At 42.6% G+C, this 19,134-nt stretch overlaps 1 protein-coding gene across 3 annotated transcripts in view; it reads right to left on the bottom strand.

The window, feature by feature from the left end:
• Positions 1-19,134, bottom strand: part of CLCN2 (chloride voltage-gated channel 2) — a 571,730-nt gene that overhangs the window by 211,034 nt on the left and 341,562 nt on the right. For all 3 annotated transcript variants that reach the window (XM_073626607.1, XM_073626608.1, XM_073626609.1), the window contains 3 exons: positions 13,712-13,796; positions 13,457-13,612; positions 10,576-10,645 (listed from right to left, as the gene is read on the bottom strand). In XM_073626607.1, the coding sequence (XP_073482708.1) occupies positions 10,576-10,645; positions 13,457-13,612; positions 13,712-13,796 (311 nt within the window). The remainder of the gene's footprint in view (positions 1-10,575; positions 10,646-13,456; positions 13,613-13,711; positions 13,797-19,134) is intronic.

The raw sequence follows: 19,134 nt of genomic DNA, 5'->3' as shown, positions 1-19,134 counted from the left end.
CCTGGGACCCCCACGGCAGACATCAATTCTTCAACATCAAAATTGGTGGCCTGAGGAGTCCATATGTAAGGGAGGGCAGTCTGGTCCAGAAGTCCCAGAGATCCGGATAGCAGCAGATGACATCTGTGTCCCCAGGCTGTGGTACCACAAGAGGCTGCATCTTTTGGCCAACCAGACTGAACCCAGGGCAATCACTGTCTGGTCTTCCTTCCACGCTTCCTTCCGGGCTGTGGCTGTGCAGTTGGAGATGTGGCAGGAGGAGGAGTAGGACCTGGAGGAGGAGGAGGAGGAGGAGGACTGGGAGGACCTGGAGGAGGACTGGGAGGACCTGGAGGAGAGGGAGGAGGACCTGCAGGAGGAGGAGGAGGACCATCCCAAAGCTGTGTGTGAGGTGTAATTTGGCCCCTCATACCTTTCTCCAGAGCCTCTGATATGAGGGCCTCACACATGGCTTTTTGGCCCTCCTCCATCCTCTGCATTTTATATGCTATGAATGTAGCAATGTTCTCCTGCCTGGTGTGGGGTGCTCCCAGGACCTCTGTAGCCCTCCAAAAGAATGCTATAGCCGCCTCCTCTAGGGTACTCGTCCTACTGCCACTTTCTGTTTTCAGGTGTGGTGGAGGGACCTTGATATCAGCCAGCCGGCTCGGCCCAGCCACCTCCTGGCTGAGACTTCCCTGTGTATGAAAAAGGGACATGGTTGTAATGTTTTGCATCATCAATCACAATCCTAAATTAGTACTCCCAACTAACATCTAGTTATCATCATTGATTGGACAAGCAGAAATATTTAGAGGAATGCTATACCTGGCTCAATCTGGGCTCCTCCACATGTGGCCTGGAAGGCCCAGGTTGGGCATCAGAAGCCTCAGTCGGGGGGGAAGGAAGCGTGGAAGGAAGACTGGAGAGGGATGACCTGGGTTCAGTCTGGCCTGCCAGAAAGTGCAGCCTGTCATAGTACAACATCCTGGGGACATAGATGTCATCTGCTGCTCCGGATCTCTGTGAATCCTGGACTTTCTTGCGCTCCCTTAGATATGTGCTCCTCAGGCCACCAATGAAAATCTTTAAATAGGTGATGTCTGCCGTGGGGATCACCTGCTTCACAATTTCACACAATTGCTTCAGTGCTGCCTTCCTCTTTGCTTGGTTCTTGAAATGGGGGTGGGTAATCTCCCACAGACAGGGCAGCTCACTTAGCATATCTATGAATACTGACATGAAGTCATTATCTTTCATTAAGATATCCATGTTCACTGCAAGACACAACACAAGACAAAGCCTAATGTCAGACAAAACTCTCCTAATCTTGTTACAATATAGGCCTCAATCTAGAAGCAGTATAGGCACAAGTTTGGCTCTTACCTTCGTTCTTACGATCGTCCAATGCTCCTTCCTCCGCTCACAGATCGTACGTAATACGCACGCGTGTTACTCTTTATACACACTGCGCATGCGTGTAACTCCGCCCGCCCCTGACGTTCTTTCTAGTCTATTCCCCGCTCCTTTTCGTTCGGCGCAGTGGGTGAAGAGCACATGGCGGAGTTACAGCAGGTGCGTGCTAATTCGAACAACGAGGAGGAGGAGGAAAGCCCGGATCCAGGCACGTCCCGATCCAGAAGGAGACGCTTTAAGGCCACAAATATGTCGTTTGGGGGGATGTTGGAGATGGTCGACATCATGAAGAAGTCCGACTATGACGGAAAATATGGGCCTTACCCCAACCCCAACATCAGAAAGGCCAAGATCATGGCGAAAGTGGTCAGGAGTCTTGAGCGGAATTTCGGGGTACGAAGGTCTAAAGATCAGCTCAGGAAGCGGTGGTCGGACCTGAAGTTGAGAGAGCCAGAGCAGTACCGAAAGATCCGGAGAGTGCTTCAAAAAAGTAAGTAGTTGTGCTGTGTTCGTATTCTTTCTGTCTTTATTCCGTTCGTTCTGCTCCATATGCTTTTAGTAACTGTAACGTTTCAAAAGGTCAACTTTAATGTTTATGGGCCCATTATTCGTTCGTATCAAACATTTTTCTTTCGGCCTCTAGAACACCATTGCATTTTCACACATTTTTGGGGGCCTACTTGGATGCCAAATATTTGTTTGGTAGATGGGTTTGTTACTCGAATGAAATGCAAACTAGATTGTGTGTAAGGAGAGGACACTGAGCAGCTGTTTTCACATCTGGACACTGGAGCACTAGTGTGGGACCCCAGAACACCCTTTTTATTAGGGGGGGCCACACAGGTGCTCCAGTGTATACTATAGGGGGGGCTACATCTGTGAAGCTTGTACCAAACAGGTAAAGTATTGCAGCTTGACAAAGGGCAATAAAAAATATACAACTTGGAATTCGGCTAAAATAGATAATTGTACCCCACTTCCAAGCAATGTTTCCTATTTCTAGTTCTGCCATCAAATATCTGTGTGCTAATTATACCATTTTTGTTTTACATAGGGGAGAAAAGACTCGGACACCCCTCATCCCAGGAGACCAGAGACCCCCCCTCTGGAAGAAGGGGAAATACCAACCCAAGAAGCTGAGCAGGAGGAAGAAGAAGACGTGGTGGAGATTGGCACCACAACAGGTGAGTGTCTGTGACCACAGACTCAGGTAAAAGAGATGGATGGTGGCAGATTTTTGAGACCTTTTTTTTTGTTCTTTATCAATTTTTAGGTAATCGTGATCCAGAACGCTTTACATCTGAAAGTGCCCAGATACTCATCAGGGAGATCATGGGGTGTAATCTCCAATTGCAAAACATCCAGCAACAAATCACTGATGTTATTAAAAAAAATAATAACATCATTGATGTTTTGGGGCGAATTTAAACCCTACAAAATCACCTGTTTTATGTTACTAAAATTTTTACAATGTTTAGAAAAGCCAAATTTGGAGGATGCACACAGTGTGCCAACATGTGCTATCTGCCATCACGGGAGATCAATGGACGCGTTTTGGGGGTGCAACCCCTTCCTCAATTATAAAGTCGCATTGAGGAAGGGCTTGCTCCCCCAAAACACGTCCCTTGATCCCCCCTGATGGCAGATAGCACATGTTGACATTCTGAACTTGGTGTGCATCTTCCAAATTTGGCTTTTCCAGGGGTGATTTCCCCCCATCTGAAAGCTATATCAAACACAGTTCCTAAATACTCATGTCTGATATAGCCTTCAGGTTTTACCATATGTGAACTTTGTAAGTTCAAGTTTTTTGGCTTTCTTGTTGGTTTTACACAGGCCTGTTTTATCTGAAATGGATATTTCGATTTTTGATAATGCTACTACAAACATTGTTATACAACAAACATGTTGGTTTGTTTTAAAAACCTTGCATAAATGCACATGTGATTGTGCAGCTATAAAAAAGTGCCTTACTCAAGAATGTGTGGATTATTGTCTCAACACTACAACACTTTTGGGGTGATGTAATTGCTGTTTTATGCACAAATGGGGGTTATTTCCTAAGGGCAATTACACTTTGCACTACAAGTGCAAGTTCAGTGCAGTTGCAAGTGCACTTGCAGTGAAATGTGTTTTGGCATTTAGGAAATACCAGCCAACACTATTTTTTATAAGGTTACCCAATCACGACATTTTCTGCACTCAAAACATTTCTGTCAGGGTCAGCTAAAACAAACACAAGCAGTAAATGTCCACCAAGAATTTCTTTTGTTTGTTTTTTATTTTAAAAAGGTGTCACAGATTCTCTGGCATATTGATAGCCCCCCTACCCGCAAAGAACTCCAGGTAGCGTAACCGGACATCACGGGCATTCAGGGAGGGCAAGCCAGGACGGCCACTTTCAAGCGCCGTCAGTGTTGATGGATTTGGGATTCCGGCCTCAGGCCCAACTGAGCCAGCATAGTTGGCTGAATGTTTTCTTAAAAAATTATGGAGAACACAGCAGGCAAGTATTATATGGTTCAGTTTATACTCCGCCATATGGATGGGTGTCAGAAATAATCGGAACCGGCTGGCCAGGATTCCAAATGTGTTCTCCACCACTCTTCGGGCTCTGGCCAGCCGGTAATTAAAAACCCTCTGTTCCGGGGTGAGGGTCCTCATCGGGAATGGCCGCATCAGGTGGTCCCCCAGCGCAAATGCTTCATCAGCAATGAACACAAATGGGAGACCTTCAACATTGTCCTCTGGAGGTGGCAAGTCCAAGCTGCCATTCTGGAGACGCCTGTAGAACTCCGTCTGGGCGATCACTCCACCATCGGACATCCGGCCATTCTTCCCCACGTCCACATACAAGAAGTCGTAATTAGCCGACACCACCGCCAACATCACTATACTATTAAACCCCTTGTAATTATAATAGTACGACCCCGAGTTGGGTGGTGGGACGATGTGGACGTGTTTCCCATCAATTGCCCCTCCGCAGTTAGGAAAGTCCCACCGCTGGGCAAAGTGGGAGGCCACAGTCTGCCATTCCTGTGGCGTGGAAGGAAACTGTTGAGGAAAAAACAATAAACATTACTATTTTTTCACAGAAACATGGCAAGCAGATTATACACAAACATTATGGGGCAACCTCCAGATAGCATTTAATAAGGGGAATTTAACAAGGCCAAAGTATAAGGTACACCTATCATATTCCCCCTCCCCCCTCTCATGGGCCATTTCTAACATTATAGGGGGGGGGGGGGGGGACTCTTGGACAGGTAACCCTCTTCACTTCATTTTGAGATGCCTAAATACAGGGTATTACTTGGAACAGCCCCTCCTTAGTTACACTATTAGCAGACCACTGGACAGGTAAGAAATGTCTGAATACAAAGATATAAATACACATTGTACACATTTGAGGACATTTGGACATTCTGCTATTACCTATCAAGATAATAATAGGATACAAAAACTTTAAACAGTTCCATTGGAAAGTATATAGGCCCCTTGCACTACATGCTTTGGGGAATTCATCCATAAATCTGACCAGTAAAGAGATGGGTATAGTGTGTATGGGTTTGGCAAAGTCAGCAGATAGATGATTGAGGATAGAGAATTTGGATCAGCTGACTTAGCAGTTGGGGGAGGGAGGGTTACCAAAAATTTGTGGACACCACAAAAAAAGCCTCTGGCACTCTGCCTGAATTTAAAGCTAAAATAACATTAACAAACATTTTAGGGGGTGTTTGGGGTAAAGCACTACTATGGAGCTGATAAAATACATTGTTAAGTGACTACATGAGGTGAATATAGGGCAGGAGACACCATGCTGGAGAGGTTATTGAAGGGCAAATATGTATGAAGGACATAAAATAATAATTACATAAAAATCCAGCATGCATGAGAACAAAGGGGACATTCACAGCATATTACAATCATGGTAATTAGGGAATGAGGAAAGAAATACAAGATATTAGCAAACATTCAATACAATAAAATATGATATAAAAGGATAAAAATCTTACCTTCATATATTCCTTCTGTAGGACCTGGATGATGGCAGAACAGGTCTCTGGGATGATGATACCCAGAGCCTGGGGGGAGATGCCTGTCGAGAACTTCAAGTCCTGCAGACTTCTCCCTGTGGCCAAATACCGCAAGGTTGCGACCAACCTCTGCTCCGGAGTGATGGCTTGCCTCATGCAGGTATCCTGCCTGCTGATATAGGGGGTCAGCGAAGCCAACAAACGGTGAAACACGGGGTCCGTCATCCTGAGAAAGTTCCTGAAATCATCAGGATTATTCTCACGGAGCAAAGGCATATGAGAGAACTGGTCACGCTGAAGCAACCAATTCTTGGTCCATGAACTCCTCCCCACCCTGTTCATGGACTGGACTTGTGTCAAGGTCAGGACCCCAACACCAAGCCCCCGCACAGCACGAACTCTACGAGGAGTATGTATACGAAACATGGCTAGAAAACGGTCGGCTGCTCAGAACGAAGTAACAGAACGCACTGAAGAACAGCAAGGCCTGTGAAGAGCGACCTGAAAAACAGCAACGAGCAGGCAAGATCACACAGAAAACTCTGATACGAACTGACTGCACGCACTGAAGAGCAGATACAAACCCACAAGCACAAACTGAACGGCAGAAAACGATCTGAAAGCCACGAGTCTGAAAAAGCGCGAATCGTCTCTCACCAAACTTTTACTAACACGAGATTAGCAAAAGGAGCCCAAAGGGTGCCGCACTTAGTTCTGAACCGGCCTTTTCTAGTCTCGTCGTACGTGGTGTACGTCACCGCGTTGTTGGCGATCGGAAATTCCGACAACTTTGTGCGACCGTGTGTAGGCAAAACAAGTTTGAGCCAACATCCGTCGGAAAAAATCCTAGGATTTTGTTGTCGGAATGTCCGAACAAAGTCCGACCGTGTGTACGGGGCATTACAGGTTATGTTCTAGAGCACACTGGTTGTATTATCTCGAGTTCTATGATCATTGGGAGGGATTGGCGAGCGGTTCAGGCCAAGCATAAGTTCATTGCTCGTTCGGGTGTCCGTGGAACACCCACATTTTCTGTGCACTCTGCACAATGTTTGCCCACCAAGTTTACAGTCAATAACAGATGAGTCATCAGCTGTCAGCGGGCTTCCGCTCTGACAGCTGAATTAAAAAAAAAAAGAAAGAAAAAACAAAAAAAACACACATTGCAGAATAAGTCGGCAATAGAAAATTAAAAAGAAAAAAAAAAAAGAAAACGGTATGGAGGCCCCCCCCAATCCATACCAGGCCCTTTGGGTCTGGTATAGATTTTAAGAGAACCAAAATTAAGAGAAATTATGGCATGGGGGGGGGGGTCAATCAGTGGTTAGCCTTTGTCACGGGTGGAGTGTTTTCTTACTTTTTCCCTTCAGGTACGGTGGGCGCTGTGATTGAAAATGGATCTACATCCAAAGACCTTGTTTTTTTTATTTTTTAATAAAAGGACTTGTTAAAAAGTGTTGTTTTTTTTAACATTATACTGTTTTTTTGGGGTGAATGGGTAGCAGTACACAGTACCTCATACTCATTCACATGGGGTGGGGGGCAGGATCTTGTTAAAAGGGGGCTTCCAGATGCCAAGCAGCCCCCTGCCCTTATCCCCCACTGCCCCAAAGAACCCCCCTATGTTGAGGGCATGTGGCCTGGTATAGTTCAGGAGGGGGGCTCGGTTTTTTACCCTTAATTTTTGCGTTCTTTTCATTTTTTTTCTTGCCAGCAATGGTTTGCAGCTGGGAAAATCAATTTAACCAATTCTGGACCACCCGTCGTTTTACGTCGCTACAATGAAGAGGAATATCGTTATTAGGGTTGTCCCGATACTAGTATCGGTATCGGGGCCGATACCAAGCATTTGCGCGAGTACTTGTATTTGCACAAATGCTCCCGATGCCTTATCCGATACCTGGTCGGATAAGGCATCGGTGAAGTCAGCGTGTGGACGTAGAGGGTGGGCGGAGTCAGCTGGTTGACGGAGAGGGTGGGCGGGGGCAGCTGGTGGATGGAGAGGGCGAGTGGAGTAAGCTGATGGACGGAGAGGGTGGGCGGAGTCAGCCTGTGTAATAAGACACATTACAAGGGGGCGTGTGTGAAGGGGGCGTGTCTTCTGCTGCCCTGTACCTCGCTGTGACAGCTTGAAGCTGAGTTTACTTTTTAAATTGTAGTGTAATAATATCAGCACTCAACTACCAATTTGATGAAAAATATATAGTGACAGATGAGAGAAATAAAATAATATAAGGTAATGACTGAAAAAACAAGGAAATTAGAACAGAACAACATTATCCTCTAGTACAAATAATAATCACCCATTAGTCCACCAGTCATCTAAATTAGCATAGTGAGGGTTAAACTGAGTAGAATTTATTTCCAGCCTGAACGTCAGCCTGCAATAATTAAAGCCAGCCACTTGTCGGTGCCACCTATCAGTGTCCATAAGTGCCGTCTATCAGTGCCATCTATTAGTGCCACCTATCAGTGCCCATCAGTCAGTGCTAGCCATCAGTCAGTGCCACCTATCAGTGCCCATCAGTCAAACTGTCACATGACATTAAAAAAAGTATCGGTAATCGGTATCGGCGAGTACTTGAAAAAAAAGTATCGGTACTTGTACTCGGTCTTTAAAAAAATGGTATCGGGAGAGCCCTAATTGCTATGGTAGCATAACCCCGGTATCCTCTTCTTCAGTGGGCGGATTCGCCGCAAGATCACTTTTATCGGCAGCGGGAGAGGGCCCCCCCTCCCGCCACTCTCCGGTGCTCTTCGCCGCAGCAGCGCCGGCGATTGTGTCTGATCCCTAGCTTGGCATGGAGACATATCATTGCAGGGCAGAAGCCACCCACAGCTCTTAAAAGAGACATTTTTCATTTTTTTTCAAACAACATTTAATTTTTTTTTTATTGCATTTTAGTGTAAATATGAAATCTGAGGTCTTTTTGACCCCAGATCTCATATTTGCGCCCCGTCCCGCTGAGCTCGCGTGCAGAAGTAATCGAATATGTGGGTAGCGCCCGCATGTGAAAACGGTGTTCAAATGACATATGTGAGGCATCGCTGTGATCGTTAGAGCGAGAGCAATAATTCTAGCCCTAGACCTCCTCTGTAACTCAAAACATGCAACTCATAGAATTTTTTAAACGTCACCTATGGAGATTTTTAAGGGTAAAAGTTTGTCGCCATTCCACAAGCGGACGCAACTTTGAAGCGTGACATATTGGGTATCAATTTACTCGGCGTATCATCATCTTTCACAATATAAAAAATAAATTGGGCTAACTTTACTGCTGTCTTGTGCGCTTGGAAGACTGCTGCGCAAATACGGTGTGACAAAAAGTATTGCAACGACCGCCCATTTTATGCTCTAGGGTGTACAAATAAAAAATATTATATATATATATATATATATATATATATATATATATATATATATATATATATATATATATATATATATATATATATATATATATAATGTTTAGGGGATCAAAGTAATTTTATAGCAAACAAAACTGTTTTTGGAACAGAAATAGGCTCAGTCGTTAAGTGGTTAAATGGCATTTTTTTTCTTTACCTATAGTCAGTTTTGCTGCAGCAAGTTCTATACACGGTACTTTACAGGCAGACTAAGTAATATTTTTTGAAAAAAAACTTTTGCATTGATACATGTCCCCCAGGGAAGTACCCAGGCCTCACACCCTTTTTATGACCAATAACTTGCATATAAGCTTTCAAAATGGGGACTTTTGATTTTTCATGTTCGGGTCCCATAGACTTTAAGAGTTTGCGACTCGGGTTCAAACTTTTTGCCTGTTCAGGCGTTCTGGTGCAAACCGAATCAGGGGGTGTTCGGCCCATCACTAATTAGTTGGTATGCAACCTATACAGGGCCAAAAATATTACCGCATATACTCGAGGCCCTAATTTACCACAAAAAAATGGGAAAAACTTAGTGACCCGAGTATAAGACGAGAGTGAGAAATGCACAGCTACTGTAAGTGGAAAAGAGGGTCAACAATGCCCATTTGCAGCCTCTCTGTGCCTATTTGCATGCCTCACTGTGCCCATTTGCAGCCATAGGTCCCCCAAACTTCAAACTCGGTAGTTAAGGGTTCCTAGATGCCCCCTAGCTGCAGCCAAAATTTGGGGTCTCTGAACCCAAAGGGTCCCGAAATGACATTGCTGCAGATGGACACAGTTGACCGAATTTGGGGCCCAGTATCCTGGGGCCACTTAGTGCTAGGAACCCCAAATTTGGTTTACAAACCCAGTGGAACTAGCATCATAAAATATCCAAAGCTGGGGTTTCTAGCACCAAGTGGCCCCGAGATACAGGGCCCCAAATATCGGTTCAGAAAATGTCAAGCACTTTTCTGCAGCAGAGAATGACATTTTTCGAACCGGCTTTGGGGCCCCGTATCTCGGGGCCACTTGGTGCTAGGAACCCCAGCTTTGGATATGTGCTGAAAAACTAGACTTATACTCGAGTATATACGGTATGTGTATTCTATGGTGTAAATGCCTCTCATCCAACTAATGTTAGACTAGATTCACTAATTAATTAATTTAATTAATTTACTAAAGGCAAATAGGCTATTCACTTTGCCAGGGAAGTTGGATTTTGCAAGAGAATTTGCCCCAGAGCATAGTGAATGAGGTTACTTTTGCTGACATCCATCATTCAATCATATGCAAGCAAAAACACTACTTTTAAAATTTTAATTGTGCGTGATCGGATACTACTTACAAAAGGAGACTTCACCACATTCACTAATCTCTGGGGCAAAATCCCTTGCCAACTAAACACCCTATTTACAGTTAGTATATCAACCCCACTATGCCTTGCCATCATTACGGACATATGAACATATCAATGTCATTTTCTGTGACTCCTTAGTTTAAAAGAAAAGTGCTTTATATTGAAGGTAACCTTTGCTTATTAAGTTTTTCATCATATGCTCATTCTAAATTTCCCAAGCTTGTAACAAATTTTAACGGTAATCTCCCATATTTTAAAGAGGAAACCACATCATTTTTCATATACACATTTTTTTTGGCAATGCATTCAAAATGTATGATTTCTTTTTATACATTTCTTTTTCTGACTCCAGTAAACTACAAGGAAAAAAGAAAAAAGTCAGAAATAACTCACCAATCACAAAGACTGGCATGAACGCTCCACATGGCACTGGAATTGTAGTAGCCAGAGCAGACATCCAAAACTAAAAATGTTACAAATACAGAAATATTAGAAATGTAAGTTATTGCTGATTAAAAAAATTCTACTGTGATGAAAACAAAAAAAAAACAGCATCGCAGACTGAAGTTCTGAAGTGCATTAATATGGCTGTTGGTACAACTGTACACTTCTTTAAAGTTAATGGTATTTACATTTCATTTATATAGTAATGAATAATTTTCATCCTGCATTTATCAGTGTATTCACATTTGAAAGATTTTTCCTTATATGACTTAATAGTAGAACTAAAGGTAAAACGTTTTTTTTTTTCATTTTAGAAAGAGTAAGGGAGGGGGTTAAAATCCCAGGTTTTTTTTTGTTCCATCTGTCCAATACCAAAAAAAAAAAAAAAAAAAAAAAAAAAAGGGGAAGTGTGCAGCAATGAGGCCAAATCACCAGATCTAGTGTCTCCATTTGAGACGAAAAAAAATGGTGCACTGGTCCTTTAAATAGCCATAGTGTCAGTAGGATACAAAACGTACAATGTTCTAAAATAAATCAACCTTCGTACATCATATACAAGCAATATATAGTATTAGCACATAAAACTGTTAACACAATAAATTCATCCAGTGAATGCTGTACTCGCAAACATATAAATAAAGTGTTCATCCAGAGAAAATAGTGCTTAAAACCACAGTCCAGATTTCAAATACAGATCAAGGGAGTGAGTATCCAAAAATGTGCTTCCAAACACCAAACCCCTCCAGGTGCAATGCTCGCTCACCTTCAGTAAATACCATAAAGGTCTTTAAGTGCAGATATAAGAACTGATTTTTAGTCATTCACCATGTGGTTTACAGTGTCAGCTGCATGTCTTCTCAAAGGTCACAAGATTTTCTCAAACATAAAGAGATCCATTCATAGCGCAAATGTGTTCAGTAAAATTGCTTTATTAAAACATTAAAATGGTTGCAGTCACATGCAGATGGTCTTGGATACAGCATATAACAAAAGTCGGCAGTGGTCCTAAAAACAGCGACAACTCTCTTAAGACAGGTGGAAGTGACCTCACTGGCCCTTCCCAAAGTGTTGCGTCACTAGTGGGTCACGTGGCTTCCTCAGGGTAGCCATTTGAAATGTTTTCAATCTCTTACTGTTCTGGGAAAAACCCAAAACTTGGGATTTTTCTTACTTTCACTGATAACGGTAGACATGACAAAGAGAAAAACTGAACGGTAGCCCAGACAGCAAAAGAATTAAAATAATGAGGTTTTGTCTTTAGGTACACTTTAAAGATAAAGAAGCCATCAACCCTTCACAATGCTAGGTCTTTAAAAAAATATGACAGATTACTGTGCCCTTCAGAAAATGGTCACTATCAATTGAGTGTTTTGTTCAAACTAGCACCTTGCTCAGGAAAAAACAACAGAAGTACAAGTGAATGAAACAGATGTATGAACACATTGGATGTTCAAATATGAATATGATTTTTTTTCCTTTTGGCTACGGTCAGGAAAGAGCTCATCTGCTGGTGGCACTGTGGCTCCTAGATCCATAGCCTGCAGTTCCAGTGTCCATCAGCAGGTGTCTCAGCAGCCAGAAGCTCATCTCATCAGTCATCACCTGATGCTCATTGCAGGAAGTATATTTAAAGTGGATGTAAACCCTCACATATACTCAGTGAAGTGACCAGACTCAGATGATACACAGGGATGAAACAAATCTCCCTATATAAAAGTTTTACATGCATATCTGCTGACTTCAGCTGTATACATCCTTTAGAAAATGCTCTTCATGTTAGAGATTCTTTTCCTGGTCACCACTGGGAGTGGATTATTGGCATACAGCCAAGACAGCTGACTGGAGGAAAGGCACTCAACCCCACTCCACACTGGCAAAGGAAGAAAGGAATGTGTACAGCTCTGCTCTGAGACAGCAAGCCGACTGCTAATCTATTTATAGCAACCTCCCCTGACACACACTTTAGGTTGCTGTCTCTGAGAATGTGTCAAAAGTTATCAGGCTCATAGCAGAGGAACTGAGTGGGAGACAGCTACAGGACATAGTGCTTTGAAGAGAGATAAGAAATCACTACAGATATAAGTGCCCAGCTTAAATGTAATGAATAGGGTTTACATCCACTTTAAGTTCTGTCTGTGCTTCTCCTGTTGTCTTGGTTTTCTGTCTCCACGTGCCCCTGACCTGTGTTCCTGCATCCTGTTCCCTGACCCCAACCCTGCAGCCTGATGCCTTCCCACTTGCTCTCTCCATCTCCTGTTACCCTTTTCCCTGTCTTGCTCCTAGCTCCCTCTGCTTGATCTCCTTTGTATGACCCAGGCTCTGTTACGACTATGCTTTGCATTCCCTGCTTTCTGTATATACTTGGTTTGGGCAGTTGTTCATTGTGTGTCACTATTTGGTTATCTGGTTTGTTTTACACAGTTTGGTATATTGGAGGTGCGTTTACATTTATGTTGTTCCCTTATTTTTAAATAAATTATATTATTTTGCACTGTAGTTGTGCCTAATATTCTCTGTGGCAGTCCACACATTACTGGTCACACCTGTTCCTGACAGCTACATTTTAGCATTAATAGATTATACGCCAACATGGCCACCATGGTAGAAGAGACTGTTTGCTAACTAGTGTATTCCTGCTTCTATTGTCAAAGAAAGCTACTGTAAATACATCACTCACTCATACTACAAAGTAAATAATGTGAAGCAAAACAAAGCAATACTACATTTAAAATGAGAAAATAATCTGCAGAGAGGAATAAAGACAACAGTATACTAGTTGCATATTTATTTACACCGCACGCTGACATAAATTAGCTCAGGTTTATCTTACCTTCATTAGGATGAAGATCACTAGACTAACAAACACATTTGTTTTAGGGTTTTTCCATGCACTGGAAGCTCCTTTGAACATAAAATCCTCTGAGACACCTTGCTGAGCCCATGTGCAATTATCAAACAGTGTTACCAGGGTTTCTTTTTGGGTCAGCTGTAGAGAAATAAACAGTCAATCTGTTTATGTTTTATATATTGTATATCTGCTTATGAATCTCTAATCTCAGTTAAATTCTGTCATTTGGAATATTACCTGACCAGCCATAAATTGTCCAAATCCAGGAGGGAATGTCAAAGTAGATATGAGTAGAGTGACCACAGCAGGAAACAACAAGCGCCTGTGAGATAAATATATAACCAATAGTTATAGCAGCATTTTTATTTTTTGTAGAAAGGATGCATATACTGTAGCGCCAGCCGTTTGTGCAGTACTTTACAAAACGGAGGCAGGCAGTACAGTTACGATACAATTCAATACAAGAGGAATCAGAGAGCCCTGCTCATTAGAGCTTACAATCTAAAAGTAAATAAATAAGCGTTTAAATTGTTTAAAAAACAACATGTTTGTTACACGTTTGTTTGTTAAAAGCATTCATGCTAAGTGAAAACAGACTTTTCTGAATAATACTTTAGATTTTAGGCACTTTACCTTTCATTACCAATCAGTTCTTGGTCCAATCTGATGCACAAATTGCAAGCTAAAATACTATTGGGGTTTTATTCTCAGTGCAGACCTAAATCTGCTACAGGTACCAGTAGATGTTGCCATATTGTGCACATGTGTACAGCACACTTGCACATAATGGCTTCATAACCCTCAGTGTGAGCTGCTCTAGCAATGCAAAGTCTACACTGCACCCTGTTGCTTTGTTTGCAGCCGCTAACATCGTCTGCGAGTCTTCTTCCAGGTATGGCATCTTTGTCTGCTATTGGGCAAGCACTAAGAATATAATTGTCACTGTCATGGGTTAAGGTTCGGCAATAAGTAGCTATATAGGAGTAGAGAGGCGCCCACTGACCAGCTCTATAAGTACACAAGCAGGTCACCCTGGCAGATGTCCCAAGTTTCAGGGTCTAACCACTTCTCAGTATTCATCAGAGCTCCTAATGGTTGAGATGGGTTTTGCTGCATGTTAGTTCCAGGTCAGTCATCACCCCACCAGGAGGTGAGCAAGCCAGGATCCAGTAGCAGATAGGACTCAAGCAGAAGCATAGTCAGTAAAAAAGGCAAAGGTTGGTAACAAGTGGTTGCAGGTTGGGATCAAGTGGAAGCATAGTTGAGCAGCAAGCCAAAGGTCCGTAAAGAGTAGTAGTGAAGATAAGGATGTCTGCAGGTATGCAAAGGAGTAAGATATTGGCTGGAGAGCACAATAATCTGGCAAACCAGAAGTGCAAAGGCATGGCTTAAACGGGAAGTTAATGGTTCGAGGGTCACCAGAAACAAGGTATAAGGCAAAATTATCCTAGGGATCAGACAGGATGCTGTTTAGCATCTCAGATGACTCAGCAAGAAGAGCTACTGCCTGACAGTACTTTTGCCCTTCACCCATTAGTGTACACCGTATTGTGCATTTGCCCCTTGTAAACTAATAAAAATTGATAAATGAATTTGTTTTTGGGCTGAAGAAACTTAAAGTGGTTGTAAACCCTCTCCTATACCCAGTGAAGTGAATAGCCTCAGATACACAGAACTAAAACAAATCTCCCTACATAAGTCTTACATGCATATCTGCTGTCTTTCCCTTTCTACACTCTTTGGAACGTGCAGATTGTGTTACAAATCTTTCTTCCTTTTTCAGCTGCACATAGGGGTGGGTGTGGAGTCTGGACTTACACTATGAGAGCTGATTGGAGGAAAGGCACACACCCCCACTCCACATTGGCAGAGGAAGGAAGGAACATGCAGAGCTGTACTCTGAATAGATAGACCATGCTTGTCTACCTCTAAGCTCCCTCCCTGACACAAACTTTCAGCTGCTATCTCGTGCGTCTGAGAACTTGTCAGAAGTGACTCTGCTGATAACAGAGGAGCGCAGCAGTAGAAAGACCCGGCACGTAGAGCTTTGGAGAGAGAGATGAGTACAGATATATGTGGCTAGGTCGAATTTCATTTGACAAGTAAAAAGGCACAATGCTCAGATAACTCAAAATGACAAAACAATATGTAGTCCATAATAGTGCGACGGCGAATGTAGGGGAGAAAATAGGTGAGTTTGTCAGGGCTGCCATCACAGACACCAGAAGCAAGTTCCAGTAAAACTAGGAGAAAGACAAGGAGAGGGGTGCCTCTGAGTATATATCAATAACAATTTATTATAAAAACAATATCCACTCACATGGAAGAAAGTAAAGTTTACTTTATTTTTGAATAAGAGGAAGGGATTTGGCTTGTTAATGGGGGCGATATTGAGTCCTCGACTAAGCAGAGTAGTGTCTGCAATAGAGAGTTTGTGAGAAAATAAACTGAATATCTTAACAGTTTGCAGGATTTTGGTGTGTTGGTTCCTGGACTTTTTTGTCTTCGATCTTCCTCTGCAGCCTCTCCGGTGAGTTCTCTTTTTTTCGGGTTGGCTCGAGCAGGACTGTGAACTAAAAAAGTGATGGGATCTACAGAAGTGGGTGAGGTGTGGGGATGTAATTTACTTCGGAAGAGGTATTATTTGGAGGATGATCAGAACTCCAGGGTTCATGATTGTTCATGGACCTATGATTGGTCAGGTGAATGGCTACGGATGGATCAGGAGGGATCGCTGAATTGGTCAAGCAAGCTGCTCTAGTTAGATCAACAGTATTTTCAGGATTATCTATTGATGAGTGAACATCCATGGATTCATCCATGGGGTTCACTGGGATATTGATTGCAGAATTGGGATATGTTAGTGATGTTATAGACAAAAGAGATGTGGATTGGGTAGCAGTGGGTTGTATGGTACTCTGTTGAAGAGCACCTTGAGTATAACTGAGTGTAGACCTACAGGTTTTACTAACCCTATTGCCACATGTTTGGGCAGGTCTGTTGTAAAACTGATTGAGGTTGGCTAATAGATTACTAGTTTTGGGAGTTTGATGTTTGGATAGAGTACGAATGGGATCACTAGACGAGGAAAAAGGAGGTTGAGAGTTATAGTCTTGGCTGTAGAAATTCCCATAAGGGGAGGATGATTTCTTTGATGAAAGGGTGGTGGAACAGGAGGGTGATGATATGGATGTGGAGTGTGTATGGGTCTGTGAGGTGAGGTAGGTAATGTGGACTGGAAATTAGGAGGACATGTCGGTCTGGAATCATAAGATGATCATGCAGATTTTAGTTTCCAATTAAAGACCCGGTTGGAATTTAAATCCTCTGGGTCTCTTAAATTTCCCAAATTTTGTTAGTAGATAAAGCATGCGACTTCTACTCTAATGGCAAGCCTGCCAAAGCTAAAAAAGAACCTACAGATCATTCCACAAGATTTGTCATCTTTTACTTTCAATACAAAAAAAAAAAAATTGAAAAAATACTCAATAATGATTGGAATATTTTACAAGACCCCCATCTCAAAACCATCCACCCACAGGTACTTAGAGTCAATAGATAAAATAAGTGCAGCGCAAAAGAATATTAATAATCATGGAGTATTGAATAATCTAATAAATCCTAAGAAATAACAAAAGTCCTTAAATATGAAATGGTGAAAGTAGCAGATAACTCTCTTCTGGGGAAACTGGTAACAAACTTAAATCCGTGCGGTAAATATGGAAAGAGATTGCGCTTACCAGATCCAATTGACCCCTTGATTATAGGGGGTCCGAAACAGCATAAATGGGTCCGTGGCAGACTGCTGGGCTGGCTGTGATCTGCAGAAATCTCCTCAGATCAGGAGTATAAAACCATAATACCGCTGGATATTTTCTTTTCTTTCTCAATTTGGCAATATCCTGTCTTGGCTTGAATTTATTAGGACAAATCTCAACGCGTTTCGAAAAAAACTCCTTCTTAGGGGTTTAAAGCAGGGGTATGCCGTTTTGGGTATTCTGGCTGTCAGCGTTGCATGTCACAGCACTACAGTCACATCTCCACCCCTCCTTCTTACCGTTCACAAAACGGTAAGAAGGAGGGGTGGAGATGTGACTGTAGTGCTGTGACATGCAACGCTGACAGCCAGAATACCCAAAACGGCATACCCCTGCTTTAATCCCTGAAGAAGGAGTTTTTTTTCGAAACGCGTTGAGATTTGTCCTAATAAATTCAAGCCAAGACAGGATATTGCCAAATTGAGAAAGAAAAGAAAATATCCAGCGGTATTATGGTTTTATACTCCTGATCTGAGGAGATTTCTGCAGATCACAGCCAGCCCAGCAGTCTGCCACGGACCCATTTATGCTGTTTCGGACCCCCTATAATCAAGGGGTCAATTGGATCTGGTAAGCGCAATCTCTTTCCATATTTACCGCACGGATTTAAGTTTGTTACCAGTTTCCCCAGAAGAGAGTTATCTGCTACTTTCACCATTTCATATTTAAGGACTTTTGTTATTTCTTAGGATTTATTAGATTATTCAATACTCCATGATTATTAATATTCTTTTGCGCTGCACTTATTTTATCTATTGTATGTCACTGAGGTTGGTGTTATCCTCCTAGTGTTCAGCCTGCATATTGTTCTTTCATATTTGGTTTGCGCTGATTGTTTTTTCATTTTATCAGGTACTTAGAGTCACCTATCGTAAAGCCACCAACCTCAAAAATAAAATTTCCCCCAGCAAACTAAAAACCAACCATTCACACTACCCCCAGTACTCTTATACCCCTGATAGGCACGTACCAATGCAAAAACGCTTTGTGTAAAACCTGTTCCTTTGTCCAACATGGCAAAAAATATTTTTTCACAAAAGGAAAAACATATCCATTATATAATTTTTATAACTGCTCATCTGATTTTGTGGTGTATGGCCTTGCATGCCCCTGCAGGTTAATCTATGTTGGTCGTACGATCTGCCCTCTTAGGCAGCGGTTCGGTCAGCATAGAAGACTCATCGAGGGGGGCAAGGACATGTATATTGTCCCACGCCATTTTGCTGAATTCCATAAAAAGTCCACAATTGGCCTAATAGTCTGGGGCATCGAACAAATCCCGAAAACACTGACAGAAGCCGAACGTTTTAAGAAACTATGCGCCAGAGAGACTTTCTGGACATACAATCTTGATGTTCTCTCGCCAGGTGGCCTAAACGAGAGTATTGAGATTGCTACTGTATTATAATTTTTTTTTTTATTCTTTCTTGATGGGTTATTGGATTTTATCAGTTCCTAAAATTATTTTCGTTATTTCCACCACAGGTTCCTAGATTTCCTTTCTATCTTATATATGGGGATGGAGGGTTTGTAACCTAGTGAGTATGCGGTAATCTGACCATGACCATAGATACTATATGTCATAAATTAGACTAGCCCCACTTCAAATTTGCATTAATTGTTTCCCACCAGACCCCTTTCCTCTACCGCTTCCCTTCCCCCACAGGCTTCCCTTTTTCCCCTCACCCCCCTCTTCTTCCCCCGCTCTCTCTCCCTCCCTTCACCAACGCCCCCCCCCCCCCCGGGTTTTCTTCCCCACATTTTTTTCTCCCCCTCCATTTATTGCCCTATTATAGGAATACAGATACATAACTCTTTCCCCTTCTCTGTGCTAACCTATTC

This window comes from Aquarana catesbeiana, linkage group LG04 (assembly GCF_042186555.1).
Source record: "Aquarana catesbeiana isolate 2022-GZ linkage group LG04, ASM4218655v1, whole genome shotgun sequence".
In the NCBI taxonomy this organism is placed as follows: Eukaryota; Metazoa; Chordata; class Amphibia; order Anura; family Ranidae; genus Aquarana; species Aquarana catesbeiana.
Note: the sequence above shows the minus strand (reverse complement) of the source record. Positions and strands in the feature narration are given on the sequence as shown.